Source organism: Vidua chalybeata, chromosome Z (assembly GCF_026979565.1).
Source record: "Vidua chalybeata isolate OUT-0048 chromosome Z, bVidCha1 merged haplotype, whole genome shotgun sequence".
NCBI classification, from domain to species: domain Eukaryota; kingdom Metazoa; phylum Chordata; class Aves; order Passeriformes; family Viduidae; genus Vidua; species Vidua chalybeata.
In genome coordinates this window covers 31350435-31369397 of record NC_071570.1, presented here as the reverse complement: position 1 = coordinate 31369397, position 18963 = coordinate 31350435, and the positions used below count along the sequence as shown (strand labels likewise).

General features: G+C 36.7%; 1 protein-coding gene across 1 annotated transcript in view; it reads left to right on the top strand.

Moving 5' to 3' along the window:
- NDUFAF2 (NADH:ubiquinone oxidoreductase complex assembly factor 2) overlaps positions 1–18963 on the top strand; it is a 67697-nt gene that overhangs the window by 35292 nt on the left and 13442 nt on the right. The window contains exons 2-3 of the mRNA XM_053969103.1: positions 8939–9028; positions 18065–18105. Of these exons, the coding sequence (XP_053825078.1) occupies positions 8939–9028; positions 18065–18105 (131 nt within the window). The remainder of the gene's footprint in view (positions 1–8938; positions 9029–18064; positions 18106–18963) is intronic.

Here is an 18963-nt window from a genome sequence, read left to right as displayed (position 1 = left end):
TAATCTTGATGTTAGAGATTTCTGCCTGTAGCTCTTAAAGCACCGCAAGGCAGCTATACACACCAAGCTGTGTCCAGAAGTCTTTTCCTCATAATTAGTAGTCTGCATTGGTGCCATCCTTTGCTGCAGTTAAGGAAGGTCAACAAATAAGAGTTTTGAGGTCAGTAGGCACTCAAGTGTTGCAGAAACTAGAAACGGAGTTCTCCACAGCTGGGCAATGCAGAGTTTAGTATGGTGAGACACAAGTCATGTGTTTTTGATATTTAAGAATTAAAGTGCTTGTGTGACATCTTAATACAAAGACATAAGGATCACATATCTTAGCTGCTCACCCCAAAGAATGATTTGGAATGCTAATTAGGTTAATTGAGCAACTTTGCAATAGTGAAAATCTCTCTGAGTGTCTTTATTTCTGAGAGTTTGCATTTTAGAGATTAAATTGATAAAGCATAATACAGTAACTGTTTTTAATTTTACTACCAGTAGGTTTAGGAACCTACTAGTCTTTAATGTAACAAGAAATGAAATTGTTTGGTTATAGAGTTTATGAGTATCACAGCTTGTGTTTTTGGTAGCTGTAAACTCTGCCTGTCAAACACTTGTATTGCAGTTATTACAAGCTATACAATTCTAAAGGTCGCCATCCAAAAGTGGTCATTCTTTTCTTTCTCTGGCATCAGGGTAAATGCTTTCACATAGAAATTTTTGTATAAACTTATTGACAACTATTACAATAGTTGCACCTGGTGCAATACTCTTAAATCTATGAGCATTCAAATAGGTATTTAATGATTAGGTACCTATGTACATACTGTGAAAGCACATAAACCTCAGTTTTTTCTGTTTAGTCTACAATTTAGTTAAGCTGGGACTGTGGAACTAGAACAGGGAAAATCATCAATTGTATATTGCTTTTTATGTGTGTATTTGCTCATTCTAACTTGAAAAGAGACCACACAAAATCTGAGAGTTGAGTAGAAAAATAAAATAATGGGTTGACTCAGATGTAAAAAGCTTCAGCTTACAGTTAGTCCTTGTTCTCAGCTGTTGTACTTTAAGTCTTTTTCTGCTCAAATTAGGTTTGAAAGCAGATCAGGTATTGCTGCAGTTCCTTGAGTATGTGAAGGCTTTTTTTAATTTCTTCACCACCTACACCACTCTGAGCCCACTAAAATCAGCTAAACTATAGGGTTTTTTCTCCAGATCAGTGTTACTGGAAAGTACCTTAACTAATGGGTGCATGCACACAGGCTAGCTTAAAGAAACAAACTTTTGAAGAGAGCTTTGAAAGTAACCTAACAGTGTAAAGCTAGAGGGTAATTAAACAAACCATCCCAAAAACCTGTTGAATGCTAAATGATTTTACATTACTATTAATCAATTAAAATATTGCTTACCAGTGTGTGTTGTTTAACATTGTTTACAAAAGTACCTTTGTAATACTTGTTTATCTCTAACCAAGTAAACGAAACATTCTTTATTTTTGTGTAAATGAAAGATGCCATTTTGTAGAAAAAAGAATAACATTTAGGGCTCTTTAAATGTTTGTAGGATATGCATATACATGAAGTGGGTAATACATCTCAAGGATTTTAACTAACTTTTCTTCAGAAGTTTCACTATTGGGTTGACTGTGGCTGAAACAGGTGGGTGTTCTTCCCTAACCTCCACAATGGAAAGCGAACACAATAAAATAGTAGTACCAGTATTCTTTAATCCTTCAAGTGCAGTACAGTATTAGCTGTAATTGTGTTCAGACCCTGTATAAGACTGAATTTTTTTTTGCAAATCTCACACCTGTAATCCTTTTGTAAAATTCATTAAAATATACTAACCCCCAAAAGAAGTATTAGTACCCTGAGAATGTATGTGCTGTAATAACTCTATTTATTCTAGAAAAAGTGAAGATGGTAAATAAATTTTTTTAAAAGATTCATTGAAAACTCATTTCTAATTGAAATGTAATGAATCATCCAAACCAGTCCATAACACTGCCGTGTTGGGTCATATTGCAAAATGGATGTTCCTTATAGCTGTGACTTTCTTTTAATTTTATTTATGATTCACACCCTTGCTGTCATTTACCCGTTTCTATTCCCTATATCACTGCCTTTTTATCTCCCTGCATTATGTTTTTATTTATATGAGTACAAGTTATTGTGCGCTTCCTATCTGCTTGCTAAATTCCCTTTATACATGCTAAGTTCCCATTTTAAGCCATTTTCCATACATTTACAGAATAAATTAAGCACCTCATTCTTGGATTAATTCACATTTTGACAGTAATTGATAGAAAAGTGTTTCTTGAATCTGATAGACCAAAAGAAACCAAAAGAACAGTTGGGAGAAAGCTTCTCTGTGGCTGACCACTTAGCTTCCATCAGCTCACCAAGGAACTATCATTTGTACTAGTATCGTTTGCACTTCAGTTCCCAAAAGAATGTAATGTTGCGTAATTCTAGTAAGCTTATCAAAGACTAATTTACAAAACTGTGCTTCTTTTTAAATACATGGGCTTCACAGATGAGGAGGAAGACATAAGGCTTTCCAGTGAGCAGGGAGTGGGAGCTGATGGCACTGCATCCTGCAGCCCCTGTACCCCGAGGCTACAATGGCAGTGGATATTTAGCAGAGAGGTTTGTCCCTTGAAGGAAATTTTTCTCAAACAAATGTTACTTAATTTAACTGCCACAGTCTACGATACAGCAGGTTTTCAAAACATAAGATTTGTGTGAATATACATGAGTTCCATGGGCACTGATGCCAGAGGAAGTTACTGACTTTGTCAACTGGCAATCCTTTTGGGAAGTGAAAAGGGACTGTGATGTTTGTAGTGTATGTCAGTCTTTTTCTTTGACAGTACATGCTCCCAAAAATTGAAGCAATTTCCCTGGCTTTAAGCTTTCAGTAGAAGTCTGAGGAAATGTCTTCCTTTGGGAAGAAATTAGTACTTGCAGACAACTCTGGAAAGCCAAATGTATTTCTGTTAAAATGTAAATATAAGTAGCAAAATTGAAACACAATTCTTGACAGTGAGTGCCTGGTACTTACAGCTTTTGTAGACTTGCTGAGTCAGCACTTAACAAGTGTAATAGCACTTGATCCTGCATTGCTGTAAAACTGGAAATCACTGATCTTGTTCATTTCAGGTTAATGGAAATCAGAACCATCGAACATCTGTGGCCTTGCTGGCTCTTAAAAGTTAAAATGTGTTTCTTTTACGATTTTATAAATCATAAAGCATTTTGGATAATTTAAAGTGTTTATTTATGGGAGAAAATATAACTAAATCTGTAAGTGATAGATGTTAGGTGCAAATACTTAACTTTTTATTTCAGGATACTGTATTTATTGTTTGAATTAATAAATTGAACTAATAAGTAGAAGTTATTAATTTGTCACTAAGCAAAAGTTAATTAACCTCATAGAAATCTAAATTTGGAAAAAACCCCATAATTCTTTGGGAAAAAGACATTATTTTAAAATATTTATGTCTTTCCTAAGGTAAAGATAATTATTGCAGAAACACTGGAAATATGACCATGAGAAAACATAAACACAGTCATCAGTGAATAGACTCTCTCAGCTAAAAAATCAATGCAAAGAAAAGATAGTGGCTTTCACGAACCAATACTCACCATTAACATGGTTGTCTTTTATATCAAACTTTTTTCCCTTCTTCAGTGGAGATGAAAACTCTTGATCCTGTTCTGATAGTGATGGGCTGCTCCTGCAGCCTATAGATACGTAAAACCATGTTTGTTTCTTCTAGAGAAGTAGTTCTTCCTTTGCTTGGTATGAAGAACTGCTTGTAGACCAGTTGTTTTGGTAATTTAAGTACTGGTTCACATTTAGCAAATCTACAGTTCATTTGGTGGTTACCTGTTGTGGTTTGGTTTTATTTAGTCAGTTGTTTTATTAATGTTAGTTAGGTTTGTTCCTTGTACTCCCCCATTCTTCCCCTCACTGTGGTTTGTTCCAAGTTGTTTACCCCGAGAGTTCCTGCCACTCAGATCCCCAGTTACCTGTCAATCTTCTCACCTCTCCCTGTTTTCTCCTTATTTGGTCCCATCAGTCAGGGTTTGTTCACTCCCTGTTGGTTGTCAATCCTGTAACCACCCCCAGCTTCTTCAAGAAAGTTCTGTATCAATCACCTCACCTTAGCCTTTCTATTTGTCCCCGGACTTTGTATCCACCTCTGTTTTGTTACCATTGGTTGTTATAATCTGTGTCATTTCTCTCTCATTTGTCTGCATTGGGCAAAGCAGGTTTACACCCTGTCCGCCCACGCCCTGTTTAACCTGCTGCCATCCTTTGTTTTGTCGGCATTTTGTCACTGCATCCACCCCAAGAGCGTCTTTGTTCCTGCCCCGCCTGGGGGAATAAAGACTCTTTGGGCTCGTAAACAAGTGTCCTTCTCTCATCTCTTCATCTCCTCTCAGTGTGTGAAGCTACCAAAGCTGCATAACCCACGCTGCAGCACTCAGCACTATCAGGGTGGCAGACGCCGTTTCCCTGGAGTGCCCACACACGTGGCAGCCACCCGGCCTCACACGGGCAGTGCTAGCCGGCGCATCTCATCTGCTTGAGGTCGTGACAGGTAGCCGCCACTGTTACCAAACGAGAGCTCCTTGTAAGATACTGCTGAAAAAAATTTTAGAAAACTTTGTTTTGAGTAGGTGAAGTTTATGCTGGATTGCTGACAAGGAAATAAGAGTCTGTTAGTGAATGAAGTACTGCGACAATGCATTATTTTTCTCAGCCCTGGTCAGCTCCTGAGTGCCCAGCTTGGGCGTCTCTGCTTCTCGTCGGGACTGGCGCTTGTCGCGATTCCCGGGCGCTTCTGTTGCTGCGCACCAGGGCGGGCTGGCCACACTTTGCCGTTGGCGCGACAGAGGAAATAAAGAGGCGAGGGAATTGTCCAAATCCCTCCGTGTGGCGGCTGGAAGCTTTAATGGCCGTGGGAGCTGCGATGGAGAAGCCGCAGACCGCTCCCAACTTTGTGTGGATGAAAATGGCCCCAAATTCCGGGGGGACGTGGGGTTTTATCGGGGGTGGTGCGAGGAAAGCAGAGGCCCTCCTCGCCCAATGGGGACAGGCTACGGGGGAGTGACATGGATCGGGGTAACCAACGGGGACGTGGCAGGGGCGGACACGGGGCTCTGGGGTGAACGGGGTTGCAGGAATGGGGTGACAGACACAGAAGTCTCCAGATGGGACGGGGGAGGGGTTACAGGAGTGGCGTGGGCTAGCTCCAATAGTAAGAGATCCAGAGCTGACCACCACGGGGCGGGGGGGAAACACAGGGTGTGCATGGAGATACACAGAACTTGGCTAGCTAACACAGATCAGAACCCTAATCTGAACCCAAACCCGGGATGCAACAAAGTACAATTTAATCTCTTCAAAGTACATAGCACTTCAGTAAAAAGGTATGCTTTAAAAATGTGTCTTTCATCATGAAGTTTAGAGCACTGCTGTTCAAACTGGAATTTAGGCCATTTGCCTTAAATTCACAAATGCTGCAAGTTCAGTCTGTGCATTAAAAAAAAAAATCTAAGTGAGTGTTTCTTCCATGGACTCTTAGCATGCAGACATTGCAAATCAACAAGCCAAAGAGTCCTGATCCTGAGTTCTCATGAACATCTGATGTTCATTCAGTTTGAATGGGAATTGTTACTTTCACAATCTAATAGTGTGTGAGAGGGAGGTCCTCTTTCCAACTGCTGACTGCAAAACATGCTGATATTTTATACGTGACAGGGGCTTTTGTTCAGGTAGCTCAGTTCAGGTACCAGAAACATCCAGTTCCCTGTTCCTGGTCCCATTTCTGCTCTCACTCATTATGTGTGCCATAGTTTCTTTAGCTGCACACATTGTGCAGACTTGTTTGAGGATTAACAGGAAATCTTCTTCAAATACTAGTTTTGTAAACAGTGAAAATCAAGCTAGGGCTCCTGAAGATCTTTAGAATAGTGTGTACACATATTTTTTTTTAGAAATTGCTGTTGATAGTAATAATTTGTTTATAGAACCACAGTTTTGGGATTCATTATCTATTTTCATGTGAAAGATTCTTCAATGGCTTTTTCTAAATGTAAAGACATGTATATAATATTTAATGACTGCTGTGGATTAACTAGGATATTTTGCCCATAGAAAGACTCTTCCTTAGAAGTTACTGAAAAATTAAAATATTAATTTTATAACATCTGTGCATGTCTACTGTTAACCATGGAGTTTTTTGTGAAAATATAACCTGGTTTCTGGGCTCCTTAGTGTATGGATAAGGCTGTAGAAATTTAGAAACTGCTTCATTATGCCATTGGCTACCCCTTTATGTTTCACTGAGTATTTCCTTTGCTGGCTTTGACTATCCCCTTCTTATTCCAGCAGGCCACAAAACTTCTGCTAAACACTTTTGTTTTGGAGCTTTTATACAAATTCACTTCAGTCCTGAAGCATTGGTTTTTCCATAGACTGGGACTGAAAGGTTTCAAGAAAATATGTGAAGTGAGAAAATACATAAATGTAACATATGTAAATACTCTATAACTTGCTGAAAGATCTGTCAGTTACATAGTCTTCTTGGCCCTTTTGCTGGCTTGAATACTTGTGCAAATCTTGGCTACTTTGGTGTTCAATCTAAACGATGTTGTATCTGTTATTCTGTGTTACTATTCTGTACGTCTGCTAAATTCTTTCTGAAGAGACCTGCTATCTTTTTAAGATGCAATTGGATATATTGTGTTATGTATATAATCCCAATTTAAAACATTAATCGTTCTTAAGTGTTTCTAACATACAGTGGTCACATGAAAATGAGGTTAAAGTTAAAACTGTTCTTATGGTGCTATTTTTAATTGCTTCATATGTATGCTTTTACAAGTGAAGTTTCTTGCATTGCTGTAGCAAAGACCCAAGTATTTGTTTGAAAATACGGGGATGAATTAATAGGAAGCAAAACAGTCAGTGAAGTCAATCTTTAGTATGAAAAACACTTCCCTAAACTGTAGAATGTTTTAATTACATCTAAAGAGGCCTCAATGCAATCTTCCCTACAAAAGCCTATGTAAATTATTTGTCAGTGCTGGTCTGCCAAAAAAAGCCTAGGGGACCAAGCAAATCAGACAGTTATCATCAGTTGAAGTTAATTAGTGTCATGTGTACATCACAAATGCAGAGATTCTTAAAAGCCACTAGCAGTACTCAAAATAACATATTTGGGAAATAATTTGAGTTTGGCTCTACAGTGTGATTTGACTGTGGGACCTGGAGGGTGAGTTTTTATGAGAGTTTTATGAAAGTTTGCAGCAGAATAAGAAGTGGAATATTTTGTTTAATAATACCAGTCACAAGTTGTGGTGGCAGTTAGAAAAAAACAGTTATTCACTACTCTTTCTAATAGTGATTTATTCAGATGGTGTAATACTCAAATTATGGACAGTTTCTTAAAAGGTGCTGTTCTAACAGTAAAGTCTAGTAACTTTGCAAGATTGGAGAAGAGTGTTTTTTTCTGAGACTTGTATAGGATTAGATAGCCCTAATTAGATACCTCTTCAGCTTTTCTGGAAATCTTCTGCATGGGAAGAAAGTAATTCTGTAGCTTTGTTTTGCTTTGTAGATGAACAGTGTAAGAAATTAAATCATCCATGGTGTTATTGAAAAAAAAATTGTGTTACAGTTAGGTACAAACTATAATTTCATCATCTTATAGGAATTGTATACTTTTAAAACAAATAAGTTTCAATCATATAACTTCCAACACTGATTAAAATATCTAATTTTGAAGATGAAGGCATTCTACACAATAGTCTTTGCCTGATGGCATATCTTGAAAAAATAAAATGTTGCATTGCTTAAAAATAAAATATAAAGCTAAAGAAAAATCTTAGAAAAGGAATTTCACATTATATACAAGTTATTTTACTGTATTAAATACTTAATAATAAATAATAGTTTTGAGTTTAGCTACTAATGTTTCCAAGTGCCAACTGGTATCAGTTTTAAAATAACTCAGTTGAAATACTTGTTGAAAACACACTGAAGGAATGAACTGCATTAATCACTTCATTATGAAATAAAATATTTTATGCAGATATACTTAGTGTTTCCTCAAAATGTCAAATTTCTCCATATCAGCACCCCAGGAAGAGAAGAAGCTGGTAGAAAGAGCGTAGGTAATACTGTTAGGTTTTTCCCTATGAGGGATGGGAACCTTGCATATATTTCCAGTACCTGCTAATTTAAAAAGCAAATTAAAATACGGTTTCTCCACACAGTAGCATAATATCTGACAGTCAATCTACTGTGTACCACCTTAAAGTTTTTAATTCTTCTTCAGCAGTAATAGAATCAGAATGTGGGATGTAGGTTCAGGTTCCCCACGCTGTCTCCCCTTTCAATATACTGAGTGTTCCCTATCAGATTCCTACCTTCTGGTTTTTGGTTTTTAACAAAGAAAATATTTAGTTTATAGGTAGTTATGAAAAATTGCACAAACACAGGGCAGAAGCCAGTGATTGGAGATGATGTGGCCTCATGGCTTTGTAGACCTAACCAGTGAACTTTGAATACTGTTTTTCATGATCAATAATACAAGTCAGCTTCAAATTAGAACATGGAAGCTTTTCTTGAAGTTACTGAAATATAATGTTTCAAATGGACACCTAGATGGTAATGATTTTCCCAGTATTTTAATTTTTTGTTTTCATCCTGTATGCCGTTGCACTCACATGAATAAATACAGTTTTTTTCAAAATTATAAGTCAATCAACAATTAAAAATATATATAGAAATACATAATATAAAATACCTATTATATAAAAATATATAAGTATAATTAAATATTTTAATATTATATATATAGCTATATAAAATTATATATAAAATAGATAATATAAATATATATTTTTCTTTCTTTTTTTTTCTGCTTTAGGGCAGATTATACCAGAAAGAAGATTTGTAGAAGCAGTAAATCGTGAAGCATATCAGTATCAAATTGGTGACTTTCCAGTAGAATGGGAAGGTAAATATCTTGGTTTTATTTCAAGATAATTTTGCCATTGAATGTAGGCTCTGTATTTTTAATGGAAAGCCTGACTATGTGAACGAGTCATTTGTTATCTTTCATTTTAAGTAAGGCAGGTTTTTATTTAACTGCATAACAATATGAATTCTTAAAGTAACCTCTTTAAAAATAGGATAAATTTTGTTTGAGAAGTCAGTACTTAATGAAAGTAAAGCCTATGTGGAGATTACTTATTCCTATTAAATGTGAAAATATTTGTGCCTGTGGAGGATCTGATTGAATAACCAGCATGAAGTGCATTAAATAAAACAAAACTTCCTTATTATTCCTTCACTGCAGTGTTAATATGTAGGTCAATGGTGATGGGGCTGCTTTTTTTATAGTGTATTTGGTTTCCTATTCTCTCCCTTGTGCAATCTAGTAGAGAGTTGGAGAACCTGTTTAATAAGTAACCATTTTGTCCAGCTGCTACTGATTAAATTCTTGTCTGAAAATTTGTGATACAATAAACATTTCAGGGAAGTTAACACATTTCCTGATCAGCTCTTGGAGAAAGAGAGAAACAAGACGAGTATATGTTGGTCTTTGAGGATGTTAGGTGCTTGAGCCAAGTGTGCGGTTAAATGTGACTTAAAATCCAGGACTCTGCAGCATAAGCAAGGTAATCCCTGAAGTAGAACATAGAAGCTACTCATTACTCAGCATGCTTTTGGGAGAGAAAAATACCTAGGCATCTCCCAGAAGTTGGTAGGTTTAAAGCAAGCAGATTTTAAGCAGTATGTATTTAAGCTCTGCAATTCCTCGTCGTTGACTATTCTGCTTGCTGAAAGTTTGCATGAGTTCAGTAAGAGGTTAAAAGTATTGGTGGAAGAAAAAGTGTTCTTATACACAGATATTATTGTGGTTTAATTTGTCAATGAGCTGCAAATGAACTGAGTCTACAACATGTTTGGAACAAATGTCTTAGTATACTTACTTTACCTCATTCTCTTTCCTTTATGCTTGATGCTCTTCTTTGAGGGAGATGATACTGAACAAAGAAAAAACTTCAGGCCCATTATATCCCTTCATGGAGTCAATAGAGAAATAGAAAACATTCTTATCTTGTTTTTTATCGTTGTCTTTACACTAAGTCCTAGGATTTTTGCTGTGATCAACTGAGGCTAGTAGTAAGAGCAGAAAGCTTCTGGAAGGTGTTTCAACACTATTGGCAGTGTTTGCCAGCTACGGTGACACCACAGTGTCAACAGTTTCTGTCTTCTGCTGCAGTACCCACAGGGGGTTGGCAAGTCTCACTCTAGTTGTTTCTGGTTCTTTGTCAGTCCAAGAGAGCCATCCTTTGAAGGAGAGCAGCAACCTGATAGGCTTGTCCTAACAAAATCATCTGGTGCTTGAATGGATGAATGCTCTTTATCCAGCTTTCTGAAGGTCTTTTTCCTTATCCAAAAGTTCTCTAGCTATCAATTAGAGCTCATCTTAGTTCTCTGTGACTGTCATGCAAACACTGCACTATAGACACCAAGAAGCATATATGAAGCTTCAGGTAACTCTGCTCTCCTGTGAAGGAATTCTCATCCATGACAATTCAGTAGTCTACACCTGTCTGGAATTAACAGGAACACAACATGGACAGTCAGACTGTCTCAGATGGGTGTGGGCTAATAGTCCTTTCACAAATGGTCTTAGACTGCAGTGTTCAACCAAATTGCTGTACAAACCCATTGCTTCATGCTGTTGGGATCTGTGTAGCACTAAAAACCTCTTCTATATCTCTCTTCAGAAATTTAGCACAAATCCATGGAATTTGACAGTGTGGTGCCTTGAAGGTTGCAGATTTTTGCAATGTCGTGTGTGACAAGACCTTGAAGTCAAATACCACGTACCCTCAAGGGCATGTGGACTTGCCTAAAAAGCTGCAGCTGCCAGACCTGAGACACACTTTTCAAATCAAGGCATCCTGTTCAGATTTGTTTTAGAGAAAAAGCGATTAACTGCTCAGTCCTGTTGTTATGACCTATGTTTACAGTTTTATTCCTTAACTTCCTCATCTTTGTAACTATGAGGTTTTCTCTTTGTGATATTGTCAGCAGATACAAATACATTGTCAGTAAAGAATTCACAGAGGAAAGGAAAATTTGCAGTTTGCAGGTTGAGTAATAGTCTTTTCCTATTAAGTGTTTGTCCTGATTTTGGCCAAGGACGGAGTTAATTTTTGCAATCACCAGGAGAGGGTGTGGCTGACAGGGTGTGGCCAGAATTCAGATGTTATACGCTAGCACCTTAGGTTATTGCTGGGAGTAGGGGAAGGGGACTCTGGCTTCTGAGAAGAAAGGTGTGGCTTCTGCTTGGGAAAAAACATGGCTGTGGTCATCTCACATCATCCTTGGTGAGCATTTTGCACGTAAATTACTCTGTCTTTTGTATGCTTTTATTATTAATGTCAATATATGTTTGTTTTCTTATCTCATTGCAGTTACCAGTAAATTGTTATCTCACTCCGTGATCTTTGCCTTTTCTGCCTCCCATCCTCCTCCCTGGCCACCCTCACTAGGGAAGGGTGGAAGAGGAGGGGAGAGGGAGCAAACAGTCAGCAGTGTGGTTTGGGGAGCTTTTGTAGGAGAAGTAAACTGGCAAGTACCATTCCTCAACCACAACACTACTGAATTTCTCTAGAAAGAAGAGATACATGCATGCTTTTTTCCCCAATGCATTTATTAAGCAGAAGGGTGTGTAGTGTATGCTTCTGAGAGATAAAGAGGGGAATTCTGGAAAAAAGGCTAACCTGTACTTTTTTGTCCAATGCTAGTCTAACCTTTGCAAATGGTTTTATGGATGTAGAATTTTAACAAGACAAAATTGGTGGGCATCGAAGCCCACCACTGGCTGCTGTGGGCATAGAAGCTGTTGAAAGAACTATTATGTCTTGGCTACATATTGTGGGGTGTGAGGGATGTAGGATGCTCTGAATTTCAATTCATCATTACTTCTTTTTTGCCTTCTGTAAAAAAGAAATTCTGAATTAGTTAAAAATGAGAAGGAATGGAAAGTGTAGATTGTTCAAATACTACTATAGAAGCCAGTTATCTGAGAAAGAAAAGTTTAATTCAAGATTTTTAGACACTGCTGAAATGCTCATTACATTTCTGTCCCAATTTTTTCCTCTTTAACATTGGTCTAGAAGTTTCCCAGGCCCACAGGACCTGTGCTGAACTTTCACTATGTGTCTTCTGTCCAGGTGCTTGAAAATATCCCAGTACATTCTTTCTGTGGGTGCTCACGTTATAATTCATGCTATTATGGATGCTGATCATTCCAGCAAATAGCCTGAGACTTTGCAGAAGGAGTTGTAAAATACTTGCTGTTTCCTCTGAACAGTAAAAGATTAATATAAAGTTAGAATCTTATTTAATATTTCCTACTTTGTTTTCTCTTTGCTCTTGGACTCTGCTGGGCACACACTTATATCTCTAGGGGTCTCCGCATCTCCTCTCCAAACCCTGAGTATGTACTTTGACATTCATGGCCTCTGCTTAAGTTTCTGCTGGCTCTCCTTCCTTTTCCTTTCAGGCTTTTCACTTTTAGGACTGTGTTAAAGAGTCTGTTGCCTTATCTCCTCTTTTTCTTGGGACCTGTAGAAAGCTGCTTTTACCTGTACCGTCTTTGTTCTGCAGGACTCAGGTTTTTTTACTTGTGGTCAATTCTAAATGGCCACCTCATTTAAAAGCAGTCATCCCAGCACCCTTTCCCTTTCTTTGTCACCCTGCACAAGTATATGACTCACTGTATGACTAGAAAAAGAAACCCCTTATGACCAAAATTAATAAAAGTACCATCCCTGGAAATACTTACAGGCATCACTTCTCTGAAGAGAACATCCATGAAACCAGGGACAAAGAATAGTGTAAGGAGTGGGAACAGGCTGTAGAGAAATTGGAAGAGGGGACAAGTTAAATCTCATTCTGTACCTAAGACATTCAACTTGGACAGCTGGTAACCTAAGGAACTGATTCTGGTGCTGTGTTTATCAAGTTTTAAATATGTAATAAAGTAAAGGAGACCAAGTAGAAAGCTATAAAGCATCATCTAGATCACAGACTCAAGCTGTGCAAGCTGTTTATTTGACTCTGGAGAGTCAGTACACTCTTGTGTACTGATCCTGGGAGTTTACTGAATACAATCCCAAGGGTTTACTCCTGGAGGACTTGTCTGGAAATTTTATCCTAAAGATGTTAATTTTAAGTGGTCTGCAGGATTGAATTATCTATATTCTCAGGCTTCTGAATTTTACAAAAAGTTCTGAAATGTCCATTAAGGCTTTTGTAAAGCTAAAACAGAATCCCTTATGCTATCCTCAGTGTTGTCTCTTCGTACATCTGAAATTCAATTAATTTCAATTTAAAAAATCCAAAATTGTATTTCTTCTTGTACTGTAGTTTTAAATTTAGAATGCAATCCATATGCAAACATTTGTATACAATAATAATACAAATATTGCCTGTTTTTGTTTCAGTGAAGTCTCTTATATTTTAGTTCAAAGTGTGAGTGCCTACTTTTCCGTAGGCAGTATGGATGCACACAACAGATATCATTTCTGTATTTTAGTTCTGAATGTTCACATACTGAAGTATGTCTACTTTACCTCCTCAAGACATGTCAGTAGTGCTCATGACGGGAGATCTGTAATTTTGCATACCACAGAGATTCATGAGATGGCATGCTTCATACAGCATTTTATTGGCATCTACTCCTAATATCTCTTTCATTTTTCTTGGTAACATTTAGTGATTAATGGGAGTCTTAATTTGCATGTTCACTTTTATGGCCATTGCAGTGTGTTATCTGCCAGTAGGAGTCTTAAAGTTCAATAAAAATTTCATGCATACTAATAAGAATGCAAATGAGTGCTGATGAAAAAATCAAGGTAGGAAATGTCCAGCTTACTTGCAAAATTCCTTTTAGACAAAAGTGGAATAAAAATGAGTGCATGAAGATAAAATTAGAAGCAACAGTTTTAAATGGAGGCAATGATTCATTTTGCCAAAGATTTGGGGGGAAGGGAAGATATTCTGGTTGCAGTCAGTACTTTCATGTTACCTTCTCTGCCAGGTTTAAAACATCTTGGCTGACAATGGTGAAGTCATTCTGTTTTGTTATCTTGGGGAATGGGAATGTAATATAAATATGTTTCCCAGCTATAACTGTCAACTTTTAATTAAGTATATGTATATATGTGTGTGTATATGTTGTTCAAATAAAATGTAATAAAGCACCTACCTACCTTGTTTCCATCAACAAATATTTGACTATGGTATAAAGCTGTTGAGTAATTTAAAAATGCATTCACCAAAGGTGTCATGCAGATCATAAAGGTACAAGAGCTTTTTCTTTACTCAACTGTATACATAGATATATTTTCCAAAGAGAATGCAAAATATATAAAATTCAACATATTATTTACTTGAATTTTGTTAAACATAGTGCTAACACAGTAGGAAATTGGTTATATTTTTGTACACCTTCATTCTTCCTTTCTACCATGAATTTTTCTTACACCTGAGTTATGAGGTGTTGGTGCTTTTTATGAATCATGTGTTGGGTACTCACAATTTTATTGATAACTTAAAAGTCAAAGATTTGAAGGGCTTTTAAAAATCTTCCTGTCTTAAAGAGAACCACATAAAAACTGGTGAGAATTAAATATATTAGAATCCTCCCATTCTTACCCCCAAAGATTAAGGAGTCATCAGGTGAATTATTAGTAAAATGCATTTCTTTTGAAAGACTGATAAAACCATTGGATGCTAAACTGCAGTGTGCTAAAATATACTGACATCAGATGATGTTTTCTTTGCTTTTTTCATCTTGAACTTTATGAAGAATATTTAAGAAATGGATTTGCACAGAGTAATATGATAATGTTAAATGTAACAAAATCTTATGGATATAAAAAGATTTTATAAAATACTATATTCCTCCCTCAGCTACATGACAGTGAAGAAATCTTTGATTAAATAATGACTTATGCAGTTCATGAGAGATATTAAAATTAGTTTACTTGTAGTAATTCAGAAAATAGTATCAATATTTATGCCAACAAGTTTTATGTACCGTTAAGCTGTAAAAGATTTGTACTCCTGACATTTATTAGAAAACAGGAAGGTTAATAGCTCCAATAAAACAAAGTATTCAAGTGTTGTTATAACTAGAAAGAAAAAGAGCACAGTGTTAAAACTGTGTGCATACAGTTCTATTACAGAACGTTTGATACAAAAAATCTTCCTACATTAAAGTTTGTTTCTTTACTTTTGAGTGTTGGTACTGAGTTCAGTTAATGAATGAAAATGTATTGTGGACTGGTCCTTATTTCACAGCCTCTGTTCACAGGACATATGTGATTGTGTTACCCCTCACTGTTTTGTTTGCAGCTTTTTAAATGAGGTAGATAATTAAATGATAAAATAATTTACTAGAAGTATTCCATTCATCTGAAAATCATTAGTCAAAGAACAACTGAAAGTCACAGGTACTCTTGAAAGAAAATCTATTGTAATATTCATATTTCAGGAGTACTTTATAACTGCAGCTTAATTTTTATTTCAAATTTTTTTCTTTAGGGATCAGTTATTATAATCATCTGAAATTAAAATGCAGCTGGTGTTTTAAGAAAATACTGCAATTTCAAATAAAGTAAATCAATTTTTACCTATTGAGAGCTGTGGGATTGAAAACAGTGGTACTGTCCTTCCACTGGTCAGAAGCAAGGCATGGCAAGATAGATGATACTTTGTTGCAAGTAATCTGTTAAATTTTTATAGTTTAAAGCTTTACTTTTTATGACACATTTTGAACTATTATTTTTCCCTTTTTTTCTCCAGCTGTATCTTTTATTGATTAGTGTCTAGTATACACACTGCTATATCTGAAATCTCTACTACTTTTTGCTTTTTGCTGAATGTTGTTGCCAAGTATTTCAGTAATCTGAAACTGTTGCTAAGTATGGACAAAGGTAACTTCCTTCAGGAGGAAATGCTTATGTGATAAGATTTTCTTTAATAGCATGGTTGGTTTATTACAGAGCATATGCAAAGCTGCCAGCTGAGAAGTGACAGTTTAATCTCTCATCTTGCAGATTTTGCAGTTTGAAATCCTTGTCAAATCTGAATGATTTTAAGTGCTACAGGTACATGCAAAAAGTTCTATAGTTCTTCTATAGATTTAATAGAAAGTCACTTAGTTGTATTTTGAGTTACATTATTGGGCAGTTTTTCTTTCCACTGACATAAAACTTACAGAAAGGGTGATGTTGATGCTTCATAGCTCTGTCACTTCTCCACAATGACAATAGATTTAGATCTATTCCTATTGTTAGGAATGCTGAGAAGAGATGACAGGGACTGCTTTTAAGAAAAGTAGTTTGAGAAAGACATTTAAAAGTACATATCTTCAGGATTTGGGCATCTGATAGAGAAGAACCAGAAGTATTACCTTGCTTCATATCTTTACAGGTATTTTACCATTAAACTTTACCATTAACCAAGGCTATTGGCCTTGCCATTCTGGCTAAATTCCAAGATGATCTACCATTTTGTGTCCCTTTGTTCATATGTTAATTGAAAGCTATTCTCGCTAAAACCAGTTGCTGAAGCCATGATGTTGGTGTTTCATCTTCTATGTAATTGCATTTTCAGAAGTGAGATGATGTTATGACTCTGTGCAGGTTTTAGTGTCTTAGGCTTACCTAAATCATTCCCTGGTTCCCCTCAAAATACAGCACAGATGGTATTAGAAAATTAAAATATAGAATATTTACTTTTTAAAGCATTTCTGTAACTTTATAGATGCCAACAGGTGAGGCCAGGAATTTGAGAGGGTTATAGCAACATGTTATTTTTGCTCTAATTTTCAAGCATAGTAATAAAAATCTTAATTACTCAAACAAACATATGAAATAACATTTTGCTGCATCTCAACACTTGGAAGTGGCTTTCCTTATGTTTGCTATTCTGTTCATTACTGGCTACTTGCATTCTGCTGCTAATTAATTTGAAAAATATGGGTAGAAAAGGCAAATTTCTTCTGTCCAATCAAGAACCTATAAATTGTGTAGATTAAGAAGGCATGAAAAAATGCTACTGTAGTGGTATTTCTAAAAAGTGGTGTCATGTGATTCCTCTAAATAATGTCTGTAATAGTTGGAGCTCTCCCTATCAATTCATTGACTACAAAGTGAGACCTGTCAGTGTCTGCAATGTGATATCTGGATTGTTGCCTCCTGGCAGTCCCAGCTAACAGCAGTGTTAGTGATGGGAGTAGGCAAATGTCTGTGGATCTCATTCAGAAAAACTGAGCCACAGGACAGCTGTCATCGCCACTGCTTTTATTCCTCCATTCCTCTGCTGTCTTTTCCAGCATGAATTAACTGAGATGGAGGGATCCTTCCCCAGTCATAGTACCCGCCCCTCCTGGCAGTGAGTAATCCCACAGAGCCACATGATGTGTTCAGTCCAGGCTCTGCAGTCCCTCAGTCAGGTCTGGGGCTGTACCTTTCACATCCGTAAAGGAATTCTATCTGGTAGCAGCATAAAAAAGTTTTCAGTTTTAAGAATGTCTGAAGCATTTACAGGAATCCTTTTTCACCAGAGTGGTCTAAGGCTGTTTACTTTCCATCAGTCAGCTTGTAATTTTCTCAGGGTGTACCTCAACTCTCTATTGCAAGCTCAACAATAAGCCTGTGACATAAGCCCTGCTTTTTAAGCCCTGTTTTCACAGCCAAGGTGTTATGTAAACCATGCCCAAGGTCTCCACACAGAGGTGACAGCATCCCCCACCCCTCCCTTCTCTGAAGACTGAGTATTGAAACAAGAAATAACATCTTGTTGCCTACATTTTGGGAAATGACAGGTTTGCCAGGTTGTGGTGAATTCTCTTGTAATTTTTTTCATAAATACTTGTTTTCTGTTACAAATTAATAATAATTTTGAGTTTTAATACCATTTTTGATATTTGAAATAATCCATTTGATTTTTTTTTCAGCATGGATAAGAAAAAAGAGAGACGATCCACCCACCATTGAGGTGAGATGAAATGTCTTTAAATTTTCAACTGTTGAAATGAAACTACCATAATTAATTTATAGTGAACTTATCTGTGCAGTAATCTGGCACTTGTGGAGGACAATTTAGTATGTTCCTTGCCTAACTGATGAAAATACACACTGACTAGATATCTAACACCTAGAAAAGTAAAATAAACTCCATTATTCTTTAGTCATTCTCTATGAATTCTTTTAAGATGATATACATAGGTTCTTTAAGATGATCATAACAATTGAAGAGTCTCTTCAATTTAAAACATCTTAAATTTCTGCTACAGGTTTTACTTAATGTAAGGTTTTTTCATGGTAGTTGATACTAAAATGTAGGTTTCAAACCCAGCTGCCAGTGGATTCATCAAAACAAGAAAACCAATTGTGCTAGCATTTTGCAGTGCTAATGCTACAGGGAGTTGCAGCTATGTCTTTTTCCATAAGAGAAAGCAGAGAAATGTCCCACAGTGTCTTTCATGCTGATGAGTTTGCATACACATACATGACTTGCCCAGCATTTCTATTATAAGTTGCTAAGCACCAGCTAGGAATGAGAGAGAAGATATAGTTTGCTGCACAAGATTCAAAATTACACCCAAGGAGGCAGACACATGACTTGCATCAGGAGTACCTGTGTCAGGTTCAGTTCCCTGAAGATATGTTGGCATATCCAGCCATTTGGTCACTGAGATCTTCTGGAACATCCTGGGCCGTGAAAAGTTGTCCTGACTACCTGTGTGTTGAGATGACCTGGGGAAGTTTGTCATTGAAACAAGCTCCTACACAACATACAGCTTTTCAACTAATTCTCTCTGCCCCTCTTTCACACTCGCCACCGAGGCTATAG